The 19,983-nt window shown below is 43.9% G+C and overlaps 1 protein-coding gene across 3 annotated transcripts; it reads left to right on the top strand.

The window, feature by feature from the left end:
• Positions 1–1,684: 1,684 nt before the first annotated feature.
• Mefv (MEFV innate immunity regulator, pyrin) lies at positions 1,685–12,628 on the top strand. Of its 3 annotated transcripts, XM_021185368.2 has the most exons (10): positions 1,685–1,961; positions 3,615–4,460; positions 6,070–6,413; positions 6,952–7,047; positions 8,991–9,209; positions 9,614–9,636; positions 10,868–10,983; positions 11,159–11,451; positions 11,761–11,792; positions 11,956–12,628. In XM_021185368.2, exons 1-10 carry the CDS (start codon positions 1,685–1,687, stop codon positions 12,011–12,013), a joined length of 2,304 nt encoding a protein of 767 aa, XP_021041027.1. In that variant the 3' UTR covers positions 12,014–12,628. The 3 variants fall into 3 exon arrangements, with proteins under 3 accessions (XP_021041027.1, XP_021041026.1, XP_085688307.1); XM_021185367.2 differs by lacking the exon at positions 11,761–11,792 and having other exon boundaries at positions 3,615–4,550; positions 11,891–12,628; XM_085832181.1 differs by lacking the exon at positions 11,956–12,628 and having other exon boundaries at positions 3,615–4,550; positions 11,761–11,796.
• Positions 12,629–19,983: the final 7,355 nt, after the last annotated feature.

Here is a 19,983-nt window from a genome sequence, read left to right as displayed (position 1 = left end):
ACACTTGTTTAATCCCAGTGTCAGAGAGATGGAGAATCCTGGAGGCTCTAGACCACTCAGTCTGGATGAATTGGTGAGCTCCAGGTGAGAGCTTTAGGTGAGAAACCCTGTCTCAAATAAAAATCAATCAATCAATCAATCAATCAATCAATCAATTGGATGGAAATCGATAAAGGAAGACAACACAGTGCCAATCTTTGGCCTCTATAAAGTACACATTCACATGCATCCACCCAAATGTGTGCATACACACATCATCAACACATACACAATAAGGTAATATATTATTCGAAGTATTTAGGGTCTTGTTCTAGTTTGTTTTCTGTTGCCGTGATCCATACCAAAAGCAATTTGGGAAGGAAACGGTTTGTTTCATCTTCCAGGTACAATGCATGGTCAAAGGAAGCCAAGACAGGAAATAAAGCAAGAGCTTGAGGCAGAAATGCTGGCGGAGCACTGATTGGCTCGCTCTTAGGCTCACATTCTCTCTCTCTCTCTCTCTCTCTCTCTCTCTCTCTCTCTCTCTCTCTCTCTCTCTCTCTCTGCCTTTCTTTCTATTTTTTCCAAGACAGGGTTTTTCTATGTAACAGCCCTGGCTGTTCTGGAACTCACTTTTTGGACCAGGCTGCCCTCCAACTCACAGAAATCCACCTGCCTCTGCCTCTCAAGTGCTGAGAGGTGTGTGCCTCTAGCACCACCTGGATTCAGTCACATTTATTGTATATGCCAAAGCCACCTGCTTAGGATGGTATCACCCCCAGTGGGCGTGGCACTACTTTATTGGATATCAATCAGGAAAAAGCCCCACATACATGCCTACAGGCCATTCTGATGGAAGCAGTTTTTCAATTGAGGTTCCCTCTTCCCAAGCATGTCAGATTGGCAATCAACATCAGCCTTCACAGATATCTAGGGTGTTTAGAATGATAGATAATAATGCTTTTTATTTGTTCTCCAATGGTTAAGACAAAAGTAAAGGAGACCACAGAAAATTTAGCACAGAAACAGTTAGTGGACCTAGGAAGCCAGGGCCAAGTTGGCTGTGGGAATAGATGCATGAGAATGCTGGCAACAAAGGTGGTCCGCAGGTCCCGTCTGAACACTTTACGCTGCTGGATAGACTAGACATGGACCAGACAGACTGGACATGCATTGCAGTGCCTTTCTGGCTTCTGCTTTCTTGAGAAGACCCAGGCAAAGCCTATAGGGATTATTTGCTGTTTGTTCCTTCACCGGCCATTGGCCCTGCAGGTTTATAAACCTCAAGAGTCCAAAGAGAGCAGTTGGCCAGAGGGGGCTAACTCCACGTAAGATCATCTCCCTCTTCCACGGCCTACGGTCCTGAGAGCGAGCAAGAGCTCAGGAGCAGCTGGAAGGTCTGGCTGTCAATCCCAGAGCTACCCTTAGAGTCTGGCCTGCCTGTTGTTTAACCAGGACATAGGCTGGCAAGGTGGAGACCTCCCCATTGGAAAAGACTCTGAATCCTCAAAGAAAGCATGCAGTAGGCTAGACCCTGGACACGCCCTCATTTTTACTCTCAGTTCCCACCAAAGCTGATGTGCTTCCTGTGCCTTGTCCGTTATTTCACAAGCTATTTCTTGCTTGTTCTCAAGTTGCAGGAAGAGAGGTCATTATCGTCTTCCAGAAGCCACATAGCTGGCTGCAGTCCCTCCTGGCCCGCACCATGGCCAAGACCCTTGGTGATCATCTGCTAAACACCCTGGAGGAGCTGCTGCCCTATGACTTTGAGAAGTTCAAGTTCAAGCTACAGAACACCAGCCTGGAGAAGGGCCACTCTAGGATCCCCCGGGGCCATATGCAGATGGCCAGGCCAGTAAAGCTGGCCAGCCTTCTGATAACCTACTACGGGGAGGAGTATGCTGTAAGACTGACCGTGCAGATCCTGCGGGCCACCAACCAGCGCCAACTAGCAGAGGAGCTTCGCAAAGCCACAGGCACAGGTAAGTAGCCAAGCCTCTTCCCAGTGGGGATGGATGCTAGCTACTGGTGGCGGAGGGGAGGAATGCTCGGACACAAGCTTACTAGCTAAGGGTTAGAAAGCCCCTGTCCACTTCAGTCCGAGCAGTGTGAATCTAGCATGCCTCATCCTTCTCTCTGGCCCTTGTAACCTGTTTAGTGAAGCTCCCAGGCTCCCCCCTCAAAGACATTAATAATAAAAACTGATATTTCAGCTGTGGGTGAGACTCAGGACAGGTGGATCACGAATGGAGCAAAACCTAGAGAAGTCTTTACTCCATGTTTTCAACTAATAATCAAGCCCAGACTAACATCAGGTTGGCAGAAAAGGCTTGAAATTCAACCATACTAACATGTCTGAGAATCTCATTAACCATCCAATTTCAATTTAGAGTTCTTCTTTGGGATACTTTACAAGGATATTTAAACATTCTTTGCTTTTAATGAAAGGTTTCTTCAAATGAAAACTTAAGTTGTTAATCATGGGTTATCTTCATTATGTAGACTTTGAAATTAAACCTTATCTGTCAATATCCTGAAATTGCAGGCAAGTTTGCTTGCTGTTTTTGTTTTTGTTATTTTTTGGCTTTGATTTCTAGACAGGGCCTCACTATATAGACTAGACTTGCTTCAAACTCTAGAGATGCTCCTGTCTCTGTGTCTGAGGTTAGAAACTACACCACCACACCTGTTCCAACGAGTTTCCTTTCTTTTTAAAAATTAATTAATTAATTAATTTAAAGATTTATTTATTTATTTTATGTATATGAGAACACCATTGCTCTCTTCAGACACACCAGAAGAGGGCATCAGATCTCATTACAGATGGTTGTAAGACACCATCCATGTGGTTGCTGAGAGTTGAACTCAGGACCTCTGGAAGAGCTCTATCTCTCCAGTTCCCTTAACTTGTTTTCAAATACCATCTACGTTTACCTTTATGACCTGAGGTTTTCCTCAGTTTGTGCTATGATTGAAAATGATTCATTTCTATATGTTCCTTTTTAAATTAATTTTATGTGTGTGGGTGTTTTGTCTGGATATGTGTGTGCACCACTTGCAATCTTGATGTCCACAAAAGCCAGAAGAGGGAATCCGATTCCCTGGATTTGGAGTTACAGATGGTTGTGAGCTACTGTGTGGATTCTGGGAACTGAATCTGGGGGCTATAGAAGAGCTCCCATTGCTTTGAACTGCTGAGCCACCTCTCTGTCTCTCCAGGCTCCTATTTTAATTTTACTTTGCTTATGTATTTTGTGTCTGTCTGCATATGTAAGTGAGTGTTAGTGTGCCCTGGCATAAAAGTCAGAGGACAACTTGAAGGAATTGATTCTTTCCTCTGTGGTTCTGGAGGCTGAGCTTGTTGGCAAGTGGCTTTACTTACTGAGCTGGTTGCTTTCATCCCTTCCTATTTGCTTTGCTTTATAAGTCAAATGTTACAGCTATAGTCATGCATGCATCTATAACAGTAACCCAGTTTTTATTTACTATGTATTTTACGGTTCTGTGTAATGGACATCTGTTGTCTAGAATGTTCAGTTCTTTGCTTTTAGTAACTTCTAAGGAGTTTCTCCCTTCCTCCAACCCCAGCCTTGAATATAGCACAGCTTCATGACTGTATCTTATTGTCTTTCTAGAACATTTGATTGAAGAAAATAGAGTTGGTGGTTCTGTCCAGTCTTCTGCAGAGAATAAAGCCAAGAGTGTGAAGGTATCAGATGTCCCTGAAGGTGATGGGACACAGCAAAACCATGATGGATCAGACACCCTGCCACCCAGCCAGGCTGAAGTGGGGAAGGGACCCCAGAAGAAGTCACTGACCAAAAGGAAGGATCAGAGGGGCCCTGAGAGCCTGGACTCACAGACCAAGCCATGGACCAGGAGCACAGCGCCTCTCTATAGGAGAACCCAGGGCACCCAGTCCCCAGGGGATAAGGAGAGCACAGCAAGTGCCCAGCTCCGCAGGAATGTCAGCTCTGCAGGGAGGCTTCAAGGACTTTACAACAATGCCCCAGGGAGGAGAGAAAGCAAGAAAGCCGAAGTGTATGTGTATTTGCCTTCAGGAAAGAAGCGGCCCAGGAGTCTTGAAATTACCACTTATTCAAGAGAAGGCGAACCCCCAAATTCAGAAGCTCTTCCCACTGAAGAGGAAACAAGAAATGGGAGTCTCATTCGCATGAGAACAGCTACTCTGAATGGAAGGACTACAGGGGCTTTAGAAAAGGGCACAGGGATTCCAGAGCATTCCATGGTGCTGGATGAAAAAACATCCAGAAACATGTCTTCCAAAACATCGTTGATTGGGGAGGAGAGATGCACTACATCATGGACAGAAAATGGAAATGGGAGTCCAGAAACAACAGAGTCCTCGGGAGAGACAGCTGGCAGCATACTCTCTGATCCAGAAGTGCCTTTGTCACTATGTGAAAAACCAGCTAAAACTTCAGAAGACTCAGCATCCTTAGGACAGGCCGCTTGTGAAGGTACCCTCCCTCAGGTCTTAAGAAAATGTGATGCAGGCCCAGAAAAATGCACATTTACACATCTTGCACTACAGGTTGCATCACATTTCGGTTAGTGCTTGAGCCCTCAGATGTTCTTGTATAGAGAAGCACAGGCTAGGTTAAGAATGTAGAGAGGAAAGGGTTACAATATTGCTTTCTCACAGTGACCCCACAGGGTAGGTCTTGGGCCAGAGATTCCACTAATCACCTTTCTCTGGGCAGGGAAAAGATGTTGACCAAAACTCTCTTACTGGGAAATTAGTCATCAGGATTATGTTTGTCTGTGAGAGTCAGAAACCACCAGTTTAGGTGAACAACACAGCTTGTTCCTCTTTCACACAAATGACTTACGTTTGTGTGACCGCAACTAAGACTTGCTGAGCTGTCTTTCCGTCTCAAGTTCTTCTTCTCCTTCTTCTTCTCCTTCTCCTTCTCCCCCTCCCCGTCCCCCTCCTCCTCCTCCTCCTCCTCCTCCTCCTCCTCCTCCTCCTCCTCCTCCTTCTTCTTCTTCTTCTTCTTCTTCTTCTTCTTCTTCTTCTTCTTCTTCTTCTTCTTCTTCTTCTTCTTCTTCTTCTTCTTTTCATAACCTTGCCTGGTTCCACTCATGAGTATGGAAGGTCAAAGGGGACATCATGATGTAGAGAAGGGAGTAGGGGGTATAGAGGGTCAAAGGAGACATCATGATACAAAGAAGATTTTTAAATGTTTCTAGAAGCTGTCTGTCCTTGCTCACTTCCCTTTGACTAGAATTTGATCAAATGACTTCTGGTAATAGCACAGGAGGCTGAGAATTTCCATTTGGAGTGAGCTGGAAAGAGCAGCCCTCTAGGTGAACTATTGATTCTGTCATGAGAATGGTTTCTTATGGGACATTATGATTTTGCTTGTGAGGTAAATTCCTGGGCCAGGGAGGGAGAAGGAAGGAAGAGCTAATGGAGGGTGTGTTTCTACTTCTTTTGCGTCTCTTCTCACTTCTGACATATTAGAGAGACTGCCCGTAGCCTTGGAGCAGAACTTGCAGAACTGTTCTGTCCTCGATGTAAGATTCACCCGTTGGCTTTATAAAGTCTCTTTCTTTGCTTTTATTTGTGATCCTTGAATGGGAGCAGAGGATTCACCTAGCACACAGGTTCCAAATGCTTGCCATGCTCTCTGGCCAGTTTTTTTTTTTTTTTTTCTAGGAGTGAGGATCTGTCAATACATGTGGCACACAGTGACCAGCCCCAGGAGCTGACTTGAATTGTGGGCAATCTGTGATAGTTTGATGTAAGAAAGCAAATGCTGTCAGCATGTTTTGCTTTCTTTCATATGACTGGCTAGACCTGTGTCTAGGGGAAAGCATAGGATTTGTACCAAAGGGTCACAGGCATCTCACAGAATAAATGTGCAAGAACGCCAGGCCCAGAAAAGCAGAAAGTTTTACCCTCAGCCTCAGTAACCTGGTAACAACCTCGTTTGGATGGAAGTCAGAGAAGAGCATGTTGGGAAGTAGCCAGATCTGAGAATATGTGTGCCCTATGAATAACTGCTCTCCTGTAAGAATCTTGAGTTTTCCATTGAGGAAATTTTTCCACTGTTGTGTCTCCAGGAAGGTCACAGGACAAGGCTGCGTGCCCTCTTTGCCACACCCAGGAAGGAGTCCTGCGTGGTGATACCTGTGTGCAAAGTTCCTGTAGCTGCTCCATTGCTCCTGGGGATCCCAAGGCCTCCGGCAGATGCTCCATATGTTTTCAGTGCCAAGGTTTACTTGACAGAAAGAGCCGCGAAGCCCAGAGCCCCCAGTCCCTACCACAGTGCCCCCGTCACATGAAGCAGGTGCAGCTGCTTTTCTGTGAGGACCACAGGGAGCCCATCTGCCTCATCTGCAGGCTGAGCCTGGAGCATCAAGGACATCGAGTGCGCCCTATAGAGGAGGCTGCACTAGAGTACAAGGTGAGGTGCTCCGTTGTCGAGTGCTCCCTATAGAGGAGGCTGCACTAGAGTACAAGGTGAGGTGCTCCGTTGTCGAGTGCTCCCTATAGAGGAGGCTGCACTAGAGTACAAGGTGAGGTGCTCCGTTGCCTGGCCCCATCTCTCTCTGGGAATTGGCCTTGTGTTCTTTATCCAACCCCTCTGGGATGGGGATGCATTAGTCAGGATTCCTGGGCTCCAAATGGTAAAAACACAAGATAAACTGGGATGGCAAAGAAGGAATGGATAACTTATATTGTTCAGCAGTCCAAGGGCATTGGCTTTCAGTATGAAATCTGTATTCTCCCTCATTGATCATCGGTGCTTTGCATGGCTCTGTTTCCCTTGGTGATGAATTCATGCCTCTTCTTTCCTAGAACCTGCACCCCCATCTCTTGCTTTCAGTTGCAGCTCCCCCTTGCCTGGCTCTGCTCCTAGTAGTTGAGTCTTTCCTCTAGAATTGGTACAGGTTAAAAATGGCAAGTCAAGTGGGAGCACCTTAACTAGTACTCTTCTCCAGGAGCAGATCCGGGAGCAGCTGGAGCGCCTGCGGGAGATGAGGGGATATGTGGAGGAGCACAGGCTACAGGGAGACAAGAAAACAGACGACTTCCTGGTGAGGCCCTGGGCCAGTCCTCCCCCGTTGACACCTGCAGAAAACGTGAGGGAACTGAGAGTGAAGACAGGTTCCTGAGGGTCTGCTCCCATTCACCAGGCAGCAGAGATGGTCACCTGTTGTTGACTCTCAGTGGCAATGGTAGGAAGGCCTAAGGTCAGCTCATCCTTGTAGCTCCCTGTCTGGGAGGAGGGTATCTCTAAAGACCTGTTCACTTTCTCCTTACAATTAAACAGGTCATAGAAACTAGAGATAGCAGCTGTCACTTGAAAAATTCTCTGGATTGTTTTTATAATTATAATTGGAGCCAGAGATGTAGCTCAGTTGGTAGAGTAGCTGCCTAGAATCAATTAGGCCCTGAGTTCCATCCCCAGTATGACAAAAACTAGATATGGTGGCACATACCTATAGCCTTGGCATTTGGAAGGTAGAAGCAGGAGGATAAATTCAAGTTCACTATTAGCTACATAGCAAGTCCAAAACCAGCCTGTGTTACATTAGACCCCCACACACCAAAATACTGGGAATATTGACATATACTTGTAATCCTAGCACTCAGGAGACAGAGACAAGAAGAAGGTGACAAGTTTGAGAGAGCCTGGTCTATAAGTTCCAGGCCAGCCAGGGCTACATAGTAAGATCCTGTCTTAGAATTATAATATATATATATTTTTAATTTTAAAAATTATATATTATTTAATTAATTATTGAATAATTATTTACTTTTTATTTATAAATTTTATAAAAATTATATTGACTCTTGGAAGCCTTTCCCTCAGTTCTAGGGACAGAACTTAGGACTTTGTACTTGTTAGGAAAGGGTTTTATCCTTGAGTGAAATCCCAAGCCCCCCTTTTTGGCTTTTTGAGACTAGATCTTGTTATATACTCCTAGATTGCCTGGATGTCAACTGACTCTAGAATGACCTCATGTTATCCAAGTACATCTGCAAGTATCCTTGCAGATAGGATCATACTCTGAGGTACTGGGGACTTCAGCGTGGAAATTATGGAGGGAAAACTGATGAACATAGTACCATGCTCAATCGGTTTTCCTAAGAGTCAGCTCCTCTTATACTGCCTGTTCTGGGAAGTTCCACAGATTGCTCCCCATTCTGGAGTCCATGTCTATAAGAGGCCAAGAGTCTTAGTTACATTTAAGTTGCTGTGAAGATGGGGCCAGAGAGATGGCTCAGCAGTTGAGAGCACTTGATGCTCTTGCAGAAGACCGGAGTTCAATTCACAGCACTTACTTGGTGTCTCACAGCCACCCATATCCCAGTTTCAGGGGATCTGATGCCCTCTTCTGACTTCTGAGGGAACCAGATACATGTGTGGTACATATACACATGCATTCAGGCAAAATATTGTTCACATAAAAATAGTTAAATCTTAAGATAGTTAACTTTAAATTGCTGTGAAGAGACACCATGACCAAGGCAACTTATGACAGAAAGCATTTAACTGGGGGCTCATGGTTCTAGAAGGTTAGAGTCTGTGAGCATCATGGATAGAAGCATGGCACCAGGCAGGCAGGCTTGGTGCTGAAACAGTAGCTGAGAGCTTACATCTAATCTATATGAATTAGGCCAAGAAAGAGAGGGTCAAAGAGAGAAGAGAGAGACAAAAGAGACAGAGATGGAGATGGGGAGAGACAGAGAAAGAAAATTGGAAAGGCTGTGGGCTTCTGAAACCTCAAAGCTCAACTTCAGTGACATACCTCTTCCAAAGACCATACCTTCTAATCCTTCCCCAACAGTTCCACCAACTGTGGATCAAACATTCAAATATATGAGCCTTATAGGAGCCATTCTCATTCAAATGCCACACTGAGAAAGCCTGCCTCTCATCCATCTCTATCAGATGAGCTTGGAGGGCATCCCTAGATACATACTTCCAGCACACAGCACACACCCACACATCTCCCAATTCTATGTTCCCCAGAAACAAACAGAAACCCAGAAGCAGAAGATTTCATGTTCACTTGAGAAGCTATACCAATTCCTGGAGAAGCAAGAGCAACTCTTTGTGACCTGGCTACAGGAGCTAAGCCAGACCATCAGCAAGGTCAGAGAGACATACTACACACGGGTTTCCCTACTGGATGAGCTGATTGGAGAACTAGAGGCCAAGAAAGACCAGCCAGAGTGGGAGCTCATGCAGGTCAGTGTGAGTGTACCTAGCCTTTGCCTGCCTTCTGTGAGCAATGGCATGACTTAGGCTCTTGACATCCTACCCCCAAGCCAGGAAGCATGGCCATTAAGGCCTGGAATGGGACTTGGTCTCAGTGACCCACAGTGTCTTTTTGATGAGATCTCTCAGGAGCCCAGAACGTCTTAGCATGTAGGATGCCCCTGGCATCACCCAAGAAAAGAGAAGAACTCGAGGGTGGTTGCACTGTGGGCTCAGGCAAGGCTTCCTTCCATCTTTGTGATTAGAATTACCATGAAGGAGAAACAATCCTGTTTACTGGCACCCTAGGACTGGGAGTCAGAGAGCAGCTTGCTGCTGGGGAGTCACAGCTCTTGGAGACTGTTAATAGAGAGCTTTCCTCTTTTCTCTCCTAGGACATTGGAATCACCTTGCACAGGTACTGAGAGATCCCATGGTGTCCCCTTGGGTGTCTTGCAGAAAGCATTTGGATGAGACAGTCCTACAAAGGAGCTGGGTCTGTAACCCAGGACTCCTGTTTCCTAAAGCTTCCTGAGACTGTCATTCCTGGATTTGAGTGGGAAGAACAAAATGTATGGGCAGTGGGGAGGGCAGGAATGGACTGCTGAGAAGGAATTTATCCCAGGCCTGCCGTATTCAAGTGGTACTTTCCTAAGAAACCTCTCAAATGGATGCCATTTGTTTTACTACAGGGTTCTTAGAACTCTGGTCTCAAGCACTTTGGGATGGGGTGGGGGTGGGGATGTCCTTAGGGATCAATTTGAAGGTGGATTAAGCCCAGCAGGCAGGGGAAAGAGAGGTGAATTGGAAAAGGAGTTACTTAGGAACTTTACAAAGTCCTGGTTTCCAAGCCACAGCCACACCAACTGAGTCTCAGTGTTGAGGTTGAGAGTTGGGGGTTAGTGGGGTTTAAAAAGTTATTTTTCCATAAAAATATGCATACCATAAAATCTCAGTTATTTTATGCCTGCAGTTCACTAATGTTAATATGGCTACATTGGTGTGCACCTGTTTGCACCGTCTAACTCCAGAACCTTTTTGTCTTCCCACATAGGAACTGTGTACCATTAAGCACTAATTCCTCATCCTCCCTCCCTTGCTGCCTGGCAACCACTCGTCTGTTCTCCCTGCTTATTAGTTTGATTGTTCCAAATACCCCATATTATCAGAATCATTCAATGTTTGTCCTTTAGCCTTTGACTTACTTTCACTCTGCACATTTTCACGGCTCCTTCACATTGTAGCTGTTTCAGAATCCCACTGTGTTTAATTGCCAAGTGACACCCCTTTGTATGCAGGTATCTCATATAATTTGTTCTTTTGTTTTTGCTGTTATAATGGCCATTCTAATAGGAGTGAAGTAGCATTTTGTTGTTCTTTTTCTTTCAATAGAAATAGTATAATTTGACACAGGGAACTCTGATAGCAAGACTAAACTCAGTTTTAAAGCTGCCACTTAAACTCATTGTGATTTCTATAACGGTGGTTCAGTGATGCTGATGTACAGCTGAGGTTGAGGACCAGTGCCAGAGCTTTGAGTCTAGGAAAGACTTCTTTGCATCACCCATACTGGGACGGTCTGTCACCTCACAGGGCCTCAGACAACATCTTGCTCGTGACTTCTCTGGCCGACAATCTCTTGTCTCTAGGGCTAAGATGATGTCTGCCTCTGAGCTGTTGGACACTCCTCCAGGTGTTAAAGAAAAGCTTCACCTGCTCTACCAGAAGTCAAAGTCTGTGGAGAAGAATATGCAGTGTTTCTCAGGTCAGTGAACCTGGACGGAAATGGCAAGCCCTTGCTCATCTCCTCCCTGGGCTCCAGGCAGCTCAGAGCCTGTTCGGTCACTTCCCCACGCAGCAAAACCTTTATGACCCTGCTTTTTTCTGATTCAACTCGTTCAGCTAACTCAGTTTCTTCTGTTTTCCTTTCTTAATTTTAGAAATGCTGAGCTCCGAAATGGCATTCAGTGCTTCAGATGTAGCAAAATGGGAAGGGTGCCAGCCTAGCACCACACAGGTCCAGGGCTTGGTCCCCATCATTCACCTAAAGTGTGATGGTGCACACACACAGGACTGTGATGTAGTATTATACCCAGAACGGGAAGCTGGAGGATCAGAACCTAAAGATTACCTTCATCCTCAGCCAGCTCAAGACACACCTGCGCTACATGAGATCCATTCTCGGAACAACAAAAGAAAAATTAAATCTTTCCTGAAATGGAAACCTTCATTCGTAAGTATGGTGGTAACAATCTAAGCAAGGGTTTTTGTAATTATCCTTTATCTCTTGCTCTAGGGGAGCCATTCAGAAAAGGGAGGAATACACCTAGAATGGAAGCACAAAACAGGTCATAAAAGGCCCCAGAGCTCTGCTTTGTTGATTGAAGTAGTAGCTTCAGTGTTTAGGATGCCTGGGGGGGCCTTGTAGGATGCAGAGTCCAAGCAGGAGAATCCTGATCTTCCCTTGTGGGGAGAGTGTAATTCAGAACACCTGAATGGGTATACTACAAACTTTATTCAATCTTTCTCTCCCCCTCTGTAGTCCCGAACTGACTGGCGCTTAAGAACATGCTGGTAAATGCCTAAATCAAGGCAAGTAGTGGCCTTGGTATATTGGGTCCCTGTATGTTCCTACCCCCTATCACAATCTCAATAAATTCCCTCTTCCTTAGATTGGGAGCACCTTGGGAGAAGCCCACAGATCCGCACTCCCAGCTAGGCATTCTTCTTCCTGCAGTTACCGTGATTTGGACCAAGCAGCTGCTCACTCCAACCTCATCTTTTCGACAATATGAATAGTGTGAGATTTGGAAACAAGGTGTACCTGCTGCCTGACAGTCTCCAGAGGTTCTAGAGTTCCATCACTGCCCTGGGGACTCCCAGCTTTGACTCCAGCTGCCATCACTGGGATGTGGAATTTGGAGATAAGACAGTTCAGGTCCTGGGAACATGCAAAGCACTGGTGAGCAGGAAGGAGAATATAACTCCGAGGAGAATGGCTCCTGGGTGGTAATAATAGCAACATAAAAGGAAGGCACTTTTCTCCAGCCTGTGAATGAGGATGCCACAAAGGAAGTGGGCAGCTTCCTAAACTACACAGCTAGGAGCAACATGGCATATACATGGTCACTGGCTTCTCCCCTCCAGTTCCCATCAACCTGCCCTTAACCCTGGGCCATATGATGAAGAACATAGCTCTTCTGACCATCAGTCCCGACAGTGACCAGATACTTCACTGAGTGCCCAACACTGTGCCAACATTCTGGCTTCTGGTCTTATGTCTCATGTTCATGCACTCAGAAGTCATCAACAAGGTGTCATCTGGCATAAGGGATGTAATGGATAGGAAAACAATATTAGGCTGGGTATGGAGGTGCACACCTAAGAACCTGGGAGGCTGAGACAGGGTGATGCCTGTGAGTATGGGTCTAGCCTGATGGAATTCAGGTTACTCTGACTGTGGTCCAGCCTCCATACAAAATGAAAGAAAATAATACTGGTACTTGTATTATTTAGTCCTACTACTGTTGTAATAAAATACCCTGATAAAAGCACTTGGGGGAGAAAGCACTTATTCGGATTCATAGTTCAAGGGTTTAGTGCATCCTGGCAGAGCAGCCACAATGGCAGGCAGGCACTTGAGGCAGATGGTCACATTGCATCCTCCATCTTATAGGGTGGATCTTCCCACCTCAGTTAACCCACTCAAGATACACTCTCACACACATGCACAGAGGCTTGTCCCATGCGTGATTCTAAATCTTGACAAGTTGACAATATTAACCAATACAGTATACAAGAAGCACACCAAACCCTAGCAGAGGTGCTCAAATACTGTCAATCAAAGGTGAAGGGACTGCCCACAATGACATACAGTGGTGGTTAGAAGAGGAAGTGCATAGCTATTGCATAACACAGCAAGAATGAACTCTCAGATGCTCTTGAGACAGAGGATACCATTTCATGGTCCCTCTCCAGGGAAGAATATATACATCATTCTGTCTGCCCTGGTCTTGAGGACACATAAAACCTACAGAAAAGAAATATGAGCAGGCTCCAAAAGGAGCACACTCTTCCTGCCTCTTTTGTTCTCTTAGTGAAACACCTTTCTGGTTTTAAAGGTGGTGCCTTTAAAGGAACCACCTCATTTAGCTCTCCATATTATGTATTGCATATCCAATGCTCTCCCTGCCATTTCCGGGCCCAATCACAGTCTAGAGACCCTTACAATCCAATCAATCTCATACCCAAAGGGAATTATTTATCAGATTCCTTTCAGGCAGTCTGCTGCTATTTTTTTTTTAATTTTTAATATTTTTATTACATATTTTCCTCAATTACATTTCCAATGTTATCCCAAAAGTCCCCCATAGCGCCCCCCACTTCCCTACCCACCCATTCCCATTCTTTTGGCCCTGGCATTCCCCTATATTGGGGCATATAAAGTTTGCAAGTCCAATGGGCCTCTCTTTCCATTGATGGCCGACTAGACCATCTTTCGATACATATGCAGCTAGAGACAAGAGCTCCGGGGTTCTGGTTAGTACATCATGTTGTTCCAACAATAGGGTTGCAGATCCCTTTAGCTCCTTGGGTACTTTCTCTAGCTTCTCCATTGGGAGCCCTGTGATACATCCAATAGCTGACTGTGAACATCCACTCCTGTGTTTGCTAGGCCCCGGCATCGTCTCACAAGAGACAGCTATATTTGGGTCCTTTCAGCAAAATCTTGCTAGTGTATGTAATGGTGTCAGCGTTTAGAAGCTGCTTATGGGATGGATCCCTGGATACGGCAGTCTCTAAATGGTCCATCCTTTCATCACAGCTACGAACTTTGTCTCTGTAACTCCTTCCCTGGGTGTTTTGTTCCCAATTCTAAGAAGGGGCACAGTGTCCACACTTTGGTCTTCATTCTTCTTGAGTTTCATGCGTTTAGCAAATTGTATCTCATATCTTGGGTATCCTAAGTTTTGGGCTAATATCCACTTATCAGTGAATACATATTGTGTGAGTTCTTTTGTGATTGTGCTACTTCACTCAAGATGATGCCCTCCAGGTCCATCCATTTGGCTAGGAATTTCATAAATTCATTCTTTTTAATAGCTGAGTAGTACTCCATTGTGTAAATGTACCATAATTTCTGTATCCATTCCTCTGTTGAGGGACATCTGGGTTCTTTCCAGCTTCTGGCTATTATAAATAGGGCTGCTATGAACATAGTGGAGCATGTGTCCTTTTTACCGGTTGGGACATCTTCTGGATATATGCCCAGGAGAGGTATTGCTGGATCCTCCGGTAGTACTATGTCCAATTTTCTGAGGAACCGCCAAACTGATTTCCAGAGTGGTTGTACAAGCTTGCAATCCCACCAACAATGGAGGAGTGTTCCTCTTTCTCCACATCCTCGCCAGCATCTGCTGTCACCTGAATTTTTGATCTTAGCCATTCTGACTGGTGTGAGGTGGAATCTCAGGGTTGTTTTGATTTGCATTTCCCTGATGATTAAGGATGTTGAACATTTTTTCAGGTGCTTCTCTGCCATTCGGTATTCCTCAGGTGAGAATTCTTTGTTCAGTTCTGAGCCCCATTTTTTAATGGGGTTATTTGACTTTCTGGAGTCCACCTTCTTGAGTTCTTTATATATATTGGATATTAGTCCCTTATCTGATTTAGGATAGGTGAAGATCCTTTCCCAATCTGTTGGTGGTTTTTTTGTCTTATTGATGGTGTCTTTTGCCTTGCAGAAGCTTTGCAGTTTCATGAGGTCCCACTTGTCAATTCTCGATCTTACAGCACAAGCCATTGCTGTTCTATTCAGGAATTTTTCCCCTGTGCCCATATCTTCAAGGCTTTTCCCCACTTTCTCCTCTATAAGTTTCAGTGTCTCTGGTTTTATGTGTAGTTCCTTGATCCACTTAGACTTGACCTTAGTACAAGGAGATAGGAATGGATCGATTCGCATTCTTCTACATGTTAACAACCAGTTGTGCCAGCACCATTTGTTGAAAATGCTGTCTTTTTTCCACTGGATGTTTTTAGCTCCCTTGTCGAAGATCAAGTGACCGTAGGTGTGTGGGTTCATTTCTGGGTCTTCAATTCTATTCCATTGGTCTATTTGTCTGTCACTATACCAGTACCATGCAGTTTTTATCACAATTGCTCTGTAGTAAAGCTTTAGGTCCGGCATGGTGATTCCACCAGAGGTTCTTTTATCCTTGAGAAGAGTTTTTGCTATCCTAGGTTTTTTGTTATTCCAGATGAATTTGCAGATTGCACTTTCTAATTCGTTGAAGAATTGAGTTGGAATTTTGGTGGGGATTGCATTGAATCTGTAGATTGCTTTTGGCAAGATAGCCATTTTTACAATGTTGATCCTGCCAATCCATGAGCATGGGAGATCTTTCCATCTTCTGAGATCTTCTATAATTTCTTTCTTCAGAGACTTGAAGTTTTTATTATACAGATCTTTCACTTCCTTAGTTAGAGTCACGCCAAGATATTTTATATTATTTGTGACTATTGAGAAGGGTGTTGTTTCCCTAATTTCTTTCTCAGCCTGTTTATTCTTTGTGTAGAGAAAGACCATTGATTTGTTTGAGTTAATTTTATATCCAGCTACTTCACCGAAGCTGTTTATCAGGCTTAGGAGTTCTCTGGTGGAATTTTTAGGGTCACTTATATATACTATCATATCATCTGCAAAGAGTGATATTTTGACTTCATCTTTTCCAATTTGTATCCCTTTGATCTCCTTTTGTTGTCGAATTGCTCTGGCTAGGACTTCAAGTACAATGTTGAATAGGTATGGAGAAAGTGGGCAGCCTTGTCTAGTCCCTGATTTTAGAGGGATTGCTTCAAGCTTCTCACCATTTACTTTGATGTTGGCTACTGGTTTGCTGTAGATTGCTTTTATCATGTTTAGGTATGGGCCTTGAATTCCTGATCTTTCCAAGACTTTTATCATGAATGGGTGTTGGATCTTGTCAAATGCTTTTTCCGCATCTAACGAGATGACCATGTGGTTTTTGTCTTTGAGTTTGTTTATATACTGGATTACGTTGATGGATTTCCGTATATTGAACCATCCCTGCATCCCTGGGATGAAACCTACTTGGTCAGGATGGATGATTGTTTTGATGTGTTCTTGGATTCGGTTAGCAAGAACTTTATTGAGGATTTTTGCATCAATATTCATAAGGGATATTGGTCTGAAGTTTTCTATCTTTGTTGGGTCTTTTTGTGGTTTAGGTATCAGAGTAATTGTGGCTTCATAGAATGAGTTGGGTAGAGTACCTTCTGTTTCTATTTTGTGGAATAGTTTGTGAAGAACTGGGATTAGATCTTTTTGAAGGTCTGATAGAACTCTGCACTAAACCCATCTGGTCCTGGGCTTTTTTTAGTTGGGAGACTATTAATGACTGCTTCAATTTCTTTGGGGGATATAGGGCTGTTTAGATCATTAACCTGATCTTGATTCAACTTTGGTACCTGGTATCTGTCTAGGAACTTCTCCATTTCATCCAGGTTCTCCAGTTTTGTTGAGTATAGCCTTTGGTAGAAGGATCTGATGGTGTTTTGGATGTCTTCAGGATCTGTTGTTATGTCTCCTTTTTCATTTCTGATTTTGTTAATTAGGATGCTTTCCCTGTGCCCTCTAGTGAGTCTGGCTAAGGGTTTATCTATCTTGTTGATTTTCTCAAAGAACCAGCTCCTTGATTGGTTGTTTCTTTGAATAGTTCTTGTTTCCACTTGGTTGATTTCGCCCCTGAGTTTGATTATTTCCTGCCGTCTACTCCTCTTGGGTGAATTTGCTTCCTTTTGTTCTAGTGCTTTTAGGTATGTTGTCAAGCTGCTAATGTGTGCTCTCTCTAGTTTCCTTTTGGAGGCACTCAGAGCTATGAGTTTTCCTCTTAGAAATGCTTTCATTGCGTCCCATAAGTTTGGGTATGTTGTGGCTTCATTTTCATTGAACTCTAAAAAGTCCTTAATTTCTTTCTTTATTCCTTCCTTGACCAAGGTATCATTGAGAAGAGTGTTGTTCAGTTTCCACGTGAAGGTTGGCTTTCTATTATTTATTTTGTTATTGAAGATCAGCCTTAGTCCATGGTGATCTGATAGGATGCATGGGACAATTTCAATATTTTTGTATCTGTTGAGGCCTGTTTTGTGACCAATTATGTGGTCAATTTTGGAGAAAGTACCATGAGGTGCTGAGAAGAAGGTATATCCTTTTGTTTTAGGATAGAATGTTCTGTAGATATCTGCCAGATCCATTTGATTCATAACTTCTGTTAGTTTCACTGTGTCCCTGTTTAGTTTCTGTTTCCATGATCTGTCCATTGGTGAAAGTGGTGTGTTGAAGTCTCCCACTATTATTGTATGAGGTGCAATGTGTGCTTTGAGATTTACTAAAGTTTCTTTAATGAATGTGGCTGCCTTTGTATTTGGAGCATAGATATTCAGGATTGATAGTTCCTCTTGGAGGATTTTACCTTTGATGAGTATGAAGTGTCCCTCCCTGTCTTTTTTAATGACTTTGGGTTGGAAGTCAATCTTATCAGATATTAGAATGGCTACTCCAGCTTGTTTCTTCATACCATTTGCTTGGAAAATTGTTTTCCAGCCTTTCATTCTGAGGTAGTGTCTATCTTTTTCTCTGAGATGAGTTTCCTGTAAGCAGCAAAATGTTGGGTCTTGTTTGTGTAGCCAGTTTGTTAGTCTATGTCTTTTTATCGTGGATTTGAGTCCATTGATATTAAGAGATATTAAGGAAAAGTAATTGTTGTTTCCTGTTATTTTTGTTGTTAAAGTTGGCATTCTGTTCTTGTGGCTGTCTTCTTTTAGGTTTGTTGAGGGATTACCTTCTTGTTGTTTCTAGGGCGTGGTTCCTGTCCTTGTATTGTTTTTTTTTTTTTTTTCTGTTATTATCCTTTGAAGGGCTGGATTCGTGGAGAGATAATGTGTGAATTTGGTTTTGTCGTGGAATACTTTGGTTTCTCCATCTATGTTAATTGAGAGTTTGGCTGGTTATAGTAGCCTGGGCTGGAATTTGTGTTCTTTTAGTGTCTGTATAACATCCGTCCAGGATCTTCTGGCTTTCATAGTCTCTGGTGAAAAATCTGGTGTAATTCTGATAGGCTTGCCTTTATATGTTACTTGGCCTTTTTCTCTTACTGCTTTTAGTATTCTATCTTTATTTAGAGCATTTGTTGTTCTGATTATTATGTGTCGGGAGGTAGTTCTTTTCTGGTCCAGTCTAGTTGGAGTTCTGTAGGCTTCTTGTATGTTCATGGGCATCTCTTTCTTTAGATTTGGGAAGTTTTCTTCTATAATTTTGTTGAAGATGTTTGCTGGTCCTTTGGGTTGAATATCTTCATTCTCATCCACTCCTATTATCCGTAGGTTTGGTCTTCTCATTGTGTCCTGTATTTCTTGGATGTTTTGAGTTAGGATCTTTTTGCATTTTACATTTTCCTTGATTGTTGTGCCGATGTTCTCTATGGAATCTTCTGCACCTGAAATTCTCTCTTCCATCTCTTGTATTCTGTTGCTGATGCTGGTATCTATGGTTCCAGATTTCTTTCCTAGGGTTTCTATCTCCAGTGTTTCCTCATTTTGGGTTTTCTTTATTGTGTCTACTTCCCTTTTTAGGTCTAGTATGGTTTTGTTCATTTCCCTCATCTGTTTGGATGTGTTTTCCTGTTTTTCATTAAGGACTTCTACCTGTTTGATTAGGTTATCCTGTTTTTCTTTAAGGATTTGTAACTCTTTAGCAGTGTTCTCCTGCAATTCTTTAAGGGATTTTTGTGCTTCCTCTTTAATGTCTTCTACCTGTTTAGCAGTGTTCTCCTGTATTTCTTTAAGTGTGTTATTAAAGTCCTTCTTGAAGTCCTCTACCATCATCATGAGATATGCTTTTAGATCCATGTCTAGCTTTTCCGGTGTGTTGGGGTGCCCTGGACTGGGCGAAGTGGGAGTGCTGGGTTCTGATGATGGTGAGTGGTCTTGGTTTCTGTTAGTAAGATTATTACGTTTACCTTTCGCCATCTGGTAATCTCTGGGGTTAGTTGTTGTGGTTGTCACTGTTTAAAGATTGGAGCAGAAGCTGTGTTCCACTCACCAGCAGTATCAAAATCCTGTGGCGGGGGTTGTGGGTAGCTGGTGGGTGTCAGCCGACCCTGCGCTCTAGCTACACCGGTGCTGTTCCGGCCGGATGAGGCCTGTGGCCCTACTCAGGCCGGTTTCTGCTTCCCTAACTAATGCAGTCTCAGGTCCCGCGCGCAATTGGATTGGAGCAGGAGCTGTGTTCCACTCACCAGAAGTCTTAAGATCCTGAGGCGGGTGTTGTGGGTAGCTGGCGAGTGTCAGCCGACTCTGCGCCCTAGCTACCCTGGTGCTTTTCTGACCGGAAGAGGCTTGTGGCCCTACGTAGGCCGGATTTCTCCCTCCCCAACCAGAGCAGTCTCAGGTCCCGCGTGACTGGCCTGCTGCTATTCTTATCATTATAAAATACCATTTTGCAACTTGTCTTTTAATTCATTCTATTTGTTGTACTGTATTGTATTACATTAACACATAGTGGTTTAAACATATCTATGAAAGTGGGCTGTACACATTTTACTGGATAACAATGTTACTTTTGTGTGTGTGCCTGTTTGCATGTATGGTTGTTCACATGTGTGTGAATGTGGGTGTATACAGCACATGGAGAGTAGAGATCAACTTTAGGCTACTCTTCAGATGCCATCTGTTAGCCATCTCCACC

Source organism: Mus caroli, unplaced genomic scaffold (assembly GCF_978045245.1).
Source record: "Mus caroli unplaced genomic scaffold, Mus_caroli_1 scaffold_17, whole genome shotgun sequence".
Taxonomy (NCBI): Eukaryota; Metazoa; Chordata; class Mammalia; order Rodentia; family Muridae; genus Mus; species Mus caroli.
The sequence above is the reverse complement of the archived record's forward strand: the minus strand, read 5'-3'. Positions and strand labels throughout refer to the sequence as shown.

Excerpts from the sequence above, each read along its gene's own strand:
- Mefv (XM_021185367.2), top strand. The coding sequence starts at position 1,685 with ATGGCCAAGACCCTTGGTGATCATCTGCTAAACACCCTGGAGGAGCTG. Across the intron at positions 4,551-6,069 it reads ACAGGTTGCATCACATTTCG|GAAGGTCACAGGACAAGGCT; the intron begins GTTAGTGCTTGA and ends TTGTGTCTCCAG. Across the intron at positions 6,414-6,951 it reads AGGCTGCACTAGAGTACAAG|GAGCAGATCCGGGAGCAGCT; the intron begins GTGAGGTGCTCC and ends ACTCTTCTCCAG.